We start from the raw sequence: 11,102 nt of genomic DNA on the forward strand, positions 1-11,102 counted from the left end.
TGTGTGTGTGTGTGTGTGTGTGTGTGTGTGTGTGTGTGTGTGTGTGTGTGTGTGTGTGTGTGTGTGTGTGTGCGCTGGGATCTTACTGTTTGGTTAGAAAGCGAGTGAGAACCGTCGGTCTCCTCATAAAAAGAACCACCTGTCTGTTCAGGTAAACAAAGAACGCTCCCAAGAAGCCACATGAGATCCTAAAACAAGAATCAAACTGTTTATAAGAGTCTATGAAGAACAAATCCATCTTTTGTCTGCAGCTGAAAGCTGAATAAACATTTAATTTCATGTAACAAACATGAAATGAAGTAACAAAACAAGCCAAAAAAAATAACACATACAGAATGTTCAGGTACTCACAAATATCCTCACCCTATTATTGCAAACGCAGGGAGCTCCTGCAGGTCGAAGGGGAAATCCATCCGAAAGTTTGTTTTGAATAAAGCTGTGATTGTGACTGAAAGTGAGGAAATAAAAACATATAATGTGGCAAAACTGAGTCAAACGTTAAGCATAATATCTTGTTTTTTTATCATTACCTTCAGTTTAAGTAAAGAAGAACATGAGATAAAAAGGTCATTTTAYGACAAATATGAAGCATTGTTCAGTAGCATGTTTTGACATTATACCAGGTGAGTCAAAAGTCACAGGACACCCTTTTACTTCAGAGAGAAAAGATAAAATGACAGTTCTGAATACACCAGCAACTTATAGGTGAGGGGGCTTATTTCTGTGTCCAAATTCAGGGGCTGCATCCTTTGAAGGCCGATCACTTCACWGCGATGTGCCGAAGGTGGTCCAAATTCGAAAGCTCCTCCAATTGTGGTCCACAAATGTCTCCTCTTTTTTCCCCCGATTCAAGGGATGGATGTATCCAACTCAGCCCATCTTATTCCAAGAAGCATTTCGGGAGATTATTTTTTGCTTGTTATGTTGGAGGGAGCGAAAAACAGGAATACAGTTTTAAATAAAAATCTGGCGGTTGTGTTGTTAGGCGTGTTTTTAATATTACTCCAGTAAGAAATCATTGTAAACAAGCTTGTATTTTGGGTCCTTTAGACCTTCATTTATTGTCTCTAAACTAATTTTGTTAATTAATTAGTATTTTGCTCATTTTGATCTATTTTCAATCTTCATTGCTTCTGTTTAGCGTCGTCAGTTTTGCTAGGCACTCAGATTTGTCATTTCCATTTTGATTCTGAAAAAAAGGGCGTCCTGTGACTTTTGACACACACTGTAGCTTAGGAAAATACAGAAAGTGAAAATCTGTCTTCTCCAAAGTTACAGTCTGAATACTCAGTACTATGACACAAATGGAAGTTTACATTTTGTGTTATTTTTACTACTTCCTGAGCTCAGAACCAATCACCTCTCTGAGCTGCCTCAAGCCTTGACTTCACACATGCAAATCACTTTTGGCCATCTTCTCTTCAAGAAACTAACATTTGAAAATGTGCATTTAAAAACGCATCCAGTACTGTCAGAATATGAATATAAACTTATTATAGTCAGGATTTTACACAACAGCTTGCAGCTGCAGAAATGTTTTTATACTCGGAGTGATGTCTGTGAACATTTCTGGGTTATCTAAAGAAGCAAAAACTACTTAGCTGCCACGTTCAGTGACTCCTGAATAAAATGCAAGTTCAGCTGTCTTCTGCAGCTAGTGTGTGTGCGTGTGTGTGTGTGTTTCACACACAAGGTGCTGCWCACCAGCATCCTTGTTCCAAACAGAGAGCACCCTGAATATGAAGGCGCTGAATGTGGCAGCAAAGTATCCCCGCCAGTAATTCCTCACAGCAAAGTAGGTAGACGTGACCTCGATACTGAACAGCACTCCTGGTGATGGAGCGAGAGGAGACGGAGGGAGAGGAGGGATTGCAGAGAGGAAGGAAATGAGGATGGATGGAGAGAGAAATGAGGAAAGAGAGCAAAGACAGAGATTAGTTTAAAAAAAAGCAGAGTGAGTCTAAAACTAGGGTGTAATTATACTCAATGAGAAAACCACAGGGAGTTAAAACACACTCAAACATGGAGTAAATACACACTTTATTTCTATCTGTCTCTCACACACACATAAAGTACAATCAGAATGTGAAGCAATAAGATAAACAGAGGACTTATCAAGAAAAACTGTTTCAAAGTCAAACAAAACCAGTTGAACCAAGTTCAAAACACATTTAAAGACTGACGACATGTGAGCAGCTAAATCCAAATTATATGCCAGGTTTTAAATAATTTGTGACGAAGGGACAATCCAGACGTTTCATACATTTTAGATAAACAGATCTTATCCACCTTCCAGTAGCGAGGCACAAAATCAGACCTAAATTCACTTTGCAGCTTTCCAACGAGCTTAAATATGCAGCTGGAGTCACAAAGAATTGTTATCAAGACAGAGGAGGAAGAGGAGGAGCAGCGCTGCAGCAACCCTTTGTCTATTCTGCACAATAATTAACACTAAGAATGCCTGTTATTGATTTGGTCATAATCTTCCCTGATTATTTTGTAAAACTGAAAAAAAAAGTAATAATTGGGAAGTTCATGGACACTGACCTCTGCAAAGCTCATGCTGTCTCAGAAGTAATCCAAACAATTTCATTTATAAATTAGAAAAACACCAAATTATAGTGAATTATCAGGTTGAAGCAGTTGGAGGTGGGGGCACATTCAGCACATTTAATTATTAGAATGGCTGTCCTAAATGTTTAAACTTAATGACAGAGGAATATCTCTGAGTTTTGTTCACGAGTGAGAAGGATGGAGAATTGTGAACCAGTTTGTTGTGGTGAAGGAGGAGCTGAGCGGCAAGGCCACCCTCATCTACGGTCCTGAACTCTGGCTGGTGACTGAAAGAACGAGACGGTGAGTACAGGCTGTTCAAATGAGTTTTCTCTGCAGGGTAGCTGCTAAGCTCTGTTATGAGGGAGAGACTCAGAGTACACTGAAGGATATTTTGTGACAGATTAATAGAATTTTAGATGAACTTTCATATTTTAGACTTTGTGATTGATTGTAATCTTTTACTCTAAATGGAGAATCTACAAGTCTCTAAGAGGGTTTGAGTAACGGACCAGATCTGAGTTATGTGAGTTAACTTTGCATGTCTGTAAATAAATCTTCCTGTCTGACTGAATTGATCTCCTGCACATAATTTGATCTCTCTTTTGAACATGATCTGTCAAGAATCAGGCATCAGGTAAGGATTCCCTCTAGAAGCTTCCTTAGTGAAATGTTCAGGAGACACTGGGGAAGACCCAGGACATGCTGAACAGACTGAGTCTCTCAGCTGGCCTGGGAAAAGCTTGGAATCCTCCCAAAAGAGCTGGAGGTGCTGCCTGAGGAAAGAGATGTCTGAGCCTCCCTGCTCAAGCGGATGGATGGATGGATGGATGGATGGATGGATGGATGGATGGATGGATGGATGGATGGATGGTGCAACAAACTGAAAAGGTAATGCAGACTGGGATTACTTTAAGTTACTGCAGCTAACGGTAGCTCTGGCTATTGCAACTGGATTATGAAAATTTAGAGTTTGAATTTGCATTCACCTTATTTTTATAACCTCCTCAGGATTAGTTGATTTATTTATTTATTTTCAGATAGATGAAACCTTGAAGTTGGAACAAGGCTAATTAACTTCTTAACCAATACTTAATTTTGCTTACGAAGCTACTTAGTCTTGTTTAATCTCTCTTCTCTGATGATCAGTGTACGTCCCAATAATTTCTAAAACAAGAGTGACATTTTTCTCATTTTCACTTTTGATTTCATGATCACTCTGAGGTGTTGTGTAACCTACAGCAGCAGCTGTCAAATTACAGGAGGATGTGAGTGAGACTTTATAAAAGTGAGGCAGAGTGAAGGTTGTACAGTACCTCCTAGTGGAGTGCCGAAACAGCATCCCACCCCCACGGCACAGCCGACAGTCAGTATGTCTGTGTACCCATAAGGGTTCTACTGACACAGAAAACAGAGGGAGCAGAGGGAGAGGTAGGAGGTGAAGGGGTAAGGCAGGTGAGTGAGGGACGATGGAGAGAGGGGGGGGAATGAAGGTGCCAGTGAGGCAGGACAGGGAGGTGGAAACAGACGGTTGAGGAAACCACGAGGGGGAGAACAGTGACAGTGAGGGAACAGAATGGAACAAAGTGAATAAATAATACTCACCACAGTGGGATTTTCAAGTGTGACAAGGACAGGGGACGTGTTACTTCAAGAAGATATAAAAACAAAATAAATGCACATGCCCAAAAAAAGGAAGGATTATGCTCAAAACAAAACAAGTGGTCACTTTAATCTATAGATTTAGACCCCTGGTACTAAAACAGTGAGGAGTGAGTAGGGCGAGTGTGTAGCCACTGATTGGGAAAGCCTCTGTGATGCCTCACAATAATTCATTGTGTTTGCTTATAATTCATTGTGATTCTTTTTGCTCACTATGATTCCTTGTGCCTCTTTGTGATTTCTCATCTGTTGTGCCCTATCAAATTTTTTACTCAAGCCTCTTCATGTCAGACTGCATTTCTGGGTTCAAATCCTCCTCAGCTGTGACAGAGTGAAACTGATCTTTGAGATACGTTATCAGTAAGATCATAGTTTTAATTATTGCTTAAAAGGATACTACTAAAAAAAAACGAGAACATCTTTCTGCTCAGTCTCAGTTAAAAACTCTTGGGAACTCGCCACAGACTAATTTGTTGCTCTTTTGTGGAATATTTTCCTAATATGCTAACAGAATGTTTAATAAATATTAGCCTATAGCTAATACTGGGTGATTTCAAAGGAGAAGGGTTTATTTACTCTAAATTGGCCCACATAAAAAAAGCTGCAAGGCATGCAAATTAAGTGTGTGATTTGCTTTTTTAAAACTCTTTTGATAATTATCATTGACGCTAATAAATTAGTGAGAAGCATAGTCTCGCAGCTGATTAGTTTTTAGCACCACAGGGAAGGAGATATGATCCTGCTTGCATTTTATTAGACTGCCTATTATAGTCATTTAAGAAATGGCTACACTCCATCTCAGTTATAGTATTTGCCACAATTGTAGTCACCCAGCTCCTGTGTGGACCCCGTCATTCACTCTTCCAACAATATTTAAAACTAGACTCTTTTGTGCTTCATATTTATTTCATATGAAAAACATCATGTTTTCAGGGGTCACACTGTCCATTGTTAAGGTTTGTGGCTGTTTGCAGACATATTTGACATATTTGACAAATATTAGACATATTTGGTGCAACTTCTTTACAAATTAAAAAAATGATYTGCAGGTCAAAGGTCAGATCTCCAGGTTTGCATCACCGACTAAGAACTTTGCGTCCAAGCAGGTGGGACTTGCCTCCTATAGGGGCAGCAAAACAGGTGGCCACTCCCACGGCACACGCACACACCAACAGGTCCRTGTTATGGGAGTCATTCTGGGGTTAGAGGTAAAAGACAGCGGCACAGAGTAGCAGGGACGAGCGGGACAGCCGAGAGGGGTAGGGGGGAGTTGAAAGAAAAGGGGACAGTGACATGGGAGGTTACTGTTAATTCACATGCCAGACATAATGATCACACTATTTATACAATGAGACATAAACACAGACAAGGTCTAGGGGAGGTGACCATAACAAAGACACCGAGGGAACAGGCAGGAGAGGGAATGAGCTGAAAAAGACCGGCAGGAGGAAACAGTCACAGGGTTCCACTTTTCTATAACGTGTGTAATTTTCTTTAACACGATAATGTAAAAAAATCCCGTGGACTACTAAAACAGTTTTTATTGAAACTCAGAAAGCAATCATGGGATGAAAAACTAAAGTAACTTTTGGATTAAACCCAAATCAAAATGGCTGCCACAATTTAATCAGCCTTAGCTAACACAAAAATTACTATAACTTTTGCGTGGTAGTAGAAGAGTGTCATTGCTTTTACATATTTGCGGGCTAAGGAATCATGCAAAAACGGTTGGATCATAATTAAGATTTTAAGGGTGTTTGCTGATTTTAAGTGACATCTCACATAAACAGTGCTGGAGAAATTTCTATTGTAACTAAAATATATATATATTTTAATGGCGAGCAGTGGGAACACTGTGACTAGCAATAAAAACAACAACAAAGCATTCTGTTTGGCTCATTTACGTTGGCATTCGCCTGTTTTTGTTCGGGGCTTCGGCTTACCTCGTAGACTCCAGAGAAGATGGACATGAATCGACTCAGTACTGCAGCACATATACTGGCAATGTGGACAAATGGGCCCTGAAGGTGATGAGAGGATAGCACTGACACTGAAGAGCAGTAGACCGTTATCCACACAGGCTATTTTCTCTTGAAACAAAGAGTTTAAACTGGGACATGTATCAGAACAGATAAATCACAGAGTATTTGCTGGATGTGACAGCTGCCCCGCTAGTGTAATGAACAAAATGAATGCACTCCTTTTGTGGAGGAMTTAAATAATTTGCCTCAGTCCCATGAGATGACGGAGTGAGGGAAAAACATGACAGAAGCTGATTTATTACACACAGGCTTGAATTAAAGACCAGATATAGCAATAAAGAAAAACAAAAACAAAGGGATGGTGTTCATCCAGGATAAATGTAGGGTGATGAGACAATACAAAAAATAAGAGATAGAAGAAATGGGTCATTTAACCTCTTTGCCCACTGGCATCCCACTGCCAAGGGCAGCAGTCAGACCAATGACTTTAGCTACGAAAGCTTTGAGGGTCAAGTACTCCTTTAGGACTACGCCTCTCAGGATGGTTTTCAGCTCTGGAATACCAGAACCTGCCAACAAAAACAAAAGAAACTAAGTAGATGAGACAATTTAATAAAAAGGAAGGTAGTATCTATGAAAATGAAGCTGAAAGTGAGCTAAAAGGAGCAGAACACTTGCTTACGGCTAAAATGAGCAACAGCTAGCTAAAACCATTTGGTAGGAAAACATTAGCTAGAAGCTGAAATCAGCAAAACCACTATTAGTAGAACAACAGTAGCAAAACGATAGCTAAAATATAAAAGTAGCGTTAAAAAGGAAACCAAGAACTGAAGAATTAAAAAAACTGTTTCTGAATGGATTATAAAGATCTTAATGAATTTCTAAAGTTTTAATGATGACTCAGCATCCCTCACAAAACGTGATGGAGGACTAACCAATAGCTTGTGGAGAAACCAGGTGACAGAAGAGTGACGCGAAAACAACCAGGATTATGGGATATGTAACCCAGGCGAGGTATTGGAGGGGCACGTTGCCTCTAAGCTCTCCATGAATCCACTTGTAGGCTTAAATGCAGAAACAGAGAGGAAAGAGTCATTTTTAAACACACGGACGTAGAACCAGCAGCAAGGATCTCTGAGTTTGATCGTTGGAAACCTTGTAAACTCTTGGCACTGGCGTAGTCCATACTCCAGCTGACCAGAGCCATAGTCAGCCCCAGCAGAACCAGAAAAATCCAGTCCTCTCCCATCTTTGTCACGATGTAGCGCCTCACTCGAGCCAAACAATCTGAGACAGAGAAGCAAACAATAGCTATGTTTACATGTGCAAAATTCTTTGATCGGATTGAAATGTATTCTGACTGAATAATCTGAATGTATTGTTTACATGGGCACAATCCGATCAAGACAAGTGTTTACATGCACCAGGCTTTTATTCAGAATAGAAGCACTGACATGCGCAGTTGCTAACTTTCCCTAAAGAAAAAACACAGAAAAAAAGTTCCACTTTCGTCATGAACACAGACAAACAGCTTCTGAGCTCAGAATGAACCTGCGACAGGTTTTAAGGACGGTGGAGACGTTACTGCACTCTGGTTGAGCTGCAGGTGACGCGCAGATTATTATTATTATTATTTTTTTTTGCTAAGCGGCGCAGGCTGTGTGTCTTCCTTCTTTATAGAATGAGAAAACAGGAAGAAAAGTTCTGTCTGCTGGAAACTCCCTCCTCAAAAGTGCAGAAACCGATGGATGAAAGTCAGCAGACATGCACAGTCAGGTCAGTTTTCCACAATCAGAATAAGATGATCAGATTAAGTTTTTACATGCACGTCGTTCGGAATATCAATCGGCATAAACCACCTCTCTCATTCAGATTACAAATTCATTCGGACTGAGCTGAATCAGATCAGAATAATCCGAATGGGGTGTTTACACGACACATTTTTATTCCGAATGGCCGTTTGATCTGATTACTAATGTCCATGTAAACGTAGCTAATAATACACAAATTCAACAGATTTAGGTATAACTTCTTTGTGATGATGCTTCACACAAAAAGTAAGGAAATTTGTCCATCCATCCATTATCTGTACCCGTTTATTCCTTTTTCTAGGGTCACGTGGGTCACTGGTGCCCATATCCAGCAGTCACAGTGCGAGGGGTGAGGTACACCCTGGACAGGTCTCCAGTCCATCACAGGTCCACACATAGAGACAAACGAGGCATACAGGTCCTTCTCAAAAAATTAGCATATTGTGATAAAGTTCATTATTTTCTGTAATGTACAGATAAGCATTAAACTTTCATAGATTTTGATTCATTGCACACCAACTGAAGTAGTTCGAGCCTTGCATGAAGCATGAAGTGCTCCAAAATCTCCTGATAGCTGCATTGACCCTGGCCTTGATAAAACACAGTGACACCAACACCAGCAGCTGACATGGCACCCCAGACCATCACTGACTGTGGGTATTTGACACTGGACTTCAGGCATTTTAGCCTTTCCTTCTCCCCAGTCTTCCTCCAGACTCTGGATCCTTGATTTCTGAATGACATGCAAAATTTGCTTTCATCTCAAAAAAGTACTTTGGACCACTGAGCAACAGTCCAGTGCTGCTTCTCTGTAGCCCAGGTCAGGTGCTTCTGCCGCTGTTTCTGGTTCAAAAGTGGCTTGACCTGGGGAATGCTGCACCTGTAGCCCATTTCCTGCACACGCCTGTGCCCGGTGGCTCTGGAAGTTTGTACTCCAGACTCAGTCCACTGCTTCAGCAGGTCCCCCAACGTCTGGAATCGGCCCTTCTCCTCAATCTTCCTCAGGGTCCGGTCACCTCTTCTCGTTGTGCAGCGTTTTCTGCCACACTTTTTCCTTCCCACAGACTTCCCACTGAGGTGCCTTCATACAGCACTCTGGGAACAGCCTATTAGTTCAGAAATGTCTTTCTGTGTCTTACTCTCTTGCTTGAGGGTGTCAGTGATGGCCTTCTGGACAGCAGTCAGGTCAGCAGTCTGACCCATGATTGTGCTTTTGAGTAATGAACCAGGCTGGGAGTTTTTAAAAGCCTCAGGAATCTTTTGCAGGTGTTTAGAGTTAATTTGTTGATTCAGATGATTAGGTTAATAAGTCATTTAGAGAACCTTTTCATGATATGCTCATTTTTTGAGATAGGGATTTTTGGTTTTTCTTTACTTTTTTGCCAAAATCATCAATTTTAAAACCATAAAAGGCTTGAACTACTTCAGTTGGTGTGCAATGAATCTAAAATATATGAAAGTTTGTTTATCAGTACATTACAGAAAATAATGAACTTTATCACAATATGCTAATTTTTTGAGAAGGACCTGAACAACCATTCAGTCTCTCACTCACACCTAGGGACAATTTAGAGTTATCAATTAACCTAACAGTCATGTTTTTGGTCTGTGGGAGGAAGCCGGAGTACCCGGAGAGAACCCACGTATGCACAGAGAGAACATGCAAACTCCACCCAGAAAGGTCCCCGGGCTGGGACTTGATCCAGCGACCTTCTTGCTGAGAGGCATCAGCTCTACCAACTGAGCCACAAGAAAATTTGTGTTTGATAGATTGTTTTTTCTTTTTTTGTAACAATGCTTCCTGGCAATAAATCGTTTACCGTTGGAAAAGTATGTTATAAACAGTGCCACATTTGTAAGGAACATGCATTTGTGGGATAAGTAGTAGACCTGAGTATGTGGGTTGTGCACACGAAAATGGCCAAATCTCTGCTAAACAGCATATTCTGCTGTTGGTATTAACACTTGAGTTGAGCTTCTGGTACCTCCAGGTGCTGCCAATCAGGTGCCAAGAAGCACTGTTACAACAAAGAAATAATCTACTAAACACACATTTCCTTATTTTTGTGCTAAGTATAGTTATAGGGGCAAATGGGTTCGTAAACAGAAGCAATTGGGCCAACAATCAATAACGTGTGCGACACTCTAAAATGACGAATTGACCTTTATTCATGCCTTCAAAYAGTAAATATAATTCATAGGTAGTGTGAATAAACGTCTGACAGAATAAATAAATGTATCTGTTGCTTGATAGTTTGTTTTTCTCAGCGCATCAGCACATTCAGGAGGTCTTCATCGCTGTGTGCTTAAAATTTCTACCTTAAGTCCTGGTGGCATTAAAGCTCTGTATCGTGTTTTATGAGCACATCAAGTGGYGTGTAAAACTATAAAGTGCAAAGTGTCCAGAAACTGAAGCTGTCAGGTACAGGTTCTGTAGAGAGTTGTGCAACATTGTAAAAACTGTGCAAGACTGAATATTTGTGACGTTCCATGATGGTGCTCACCTTGACATTTGGAGTAAGGACGGGGCTTGTTGGTGGAGGAGCTTGACTCCAGGACCGCAGRGTTCTGATGGTGATGATGGTGATGATGATGTCGCCGGCCGAGGCCTCTGCGGCCTCCGGTGTTCTCCTCTGCTTGTCGTCTCCATTGTCTCTCTGTCAGCAAACGGGCGGCCTCCCGGCGGGCAAAGTTCCCCAGCTGCTCCCTGTACTCGCCGTACAGCTGCAACACAGGAACAGCACTGACGATCTCCAAGAAACAAACACAAATAAGTCAAGAAACCGTGCACTTCGTGGGTCCGAGATGGACAGATGAGAATGGAGGACACAGACAGCTGAGATTTCGGAGAACTAAATCCATGCGGGAGTCTTGAGATAACAATGTGTGTAAGGGATACACACCAACCTGAATACCTTGACAGACAGAAACAGACAAAATGGGCAGAGGGAATGGAAAAAACCCCTCCCTGAGCAGTGGAAGAGGCTGGAGAACAGCCAGAGGAGGAGGTCTACCACATCTTCCCCTTCCAGCTTTACAACCACAGAAACCTGCACACACACACACACACACACACACACACACACACACACAC

At 41.3% G+C, this 11,102-nt stretch overlaps 1 protein-coding gene across 5 annotated transcripts in view; it reads right to left on the reverse strand.

Moving 5' to 3' along the window:
• The window catches only part of clcn1b (chloride channel, voltage-sensitive 1b), a 46,561-nt gene that overhangs the window by 13,110 nt on the left and 22,349 nt on the right, over window positions 1-11,102 (reverse strand). For 4 of the 5 annotated variants that reach the window (XM_014012595.1, XM_014012596.1, XM_014012597.1 and 1 more), the window contains exons 2-10: window positions 10,513-10,732; window positions 7,353-7,484; window positions 7,133-7,261; window positions 6,633-6,766; window positions 6,159-6,236; window positions 3,870-3,948; window positions 1,705-1,830; window positions 364-448; window positions 87-188 (exon numbers count right to left, since the gene is read on the reverse strand). In XM_014012595.1, the coding sequence (XP_013868049.1) occupies window positions 87-188; window positions 364-448; window positions 1,705-1,830; window positions 3,870-3,948; window positions 6,159-6,236; window positions 6,633-6,766; window positions 7,133-7,261; window positions 7,353-7,484; window positions 10,513-10,732 (1,085 nt within the window). Of the gene's footprint in view, window positions 1-86; window positions 189-363; window positions 449-1,704; window positions 1,831-3,869; window positions 3,949-5,332; window positions 5,412-6,158; window positions 6,237-6,632; window positions 6,767-7,132; window positions 7,262-7,352; window positions 7,485-10,512; window positions 10,733-11,102 lie in introns of all 5 variants that reach the window. The other variant, XM_014012594.1, reaches the window with a different exon arrangement.

This window comes from Austrofundulus limnaeus, unplaced genomic scaffold (assembly GCF_001266775.1).
Source record: "Austrofundulus limnaeus strain Quisiro unplaced genomic scaffold, Austrofundulus_limnaeus-1.0 Scaffold93, whole genome shotgun sequence".
NCBI lineage: Eukaryota > Metazoa > Chordata > Actinopteri > Cyprinodontiformes > Rivulidae > Austrofundulus > Austrofundulus limnaeus.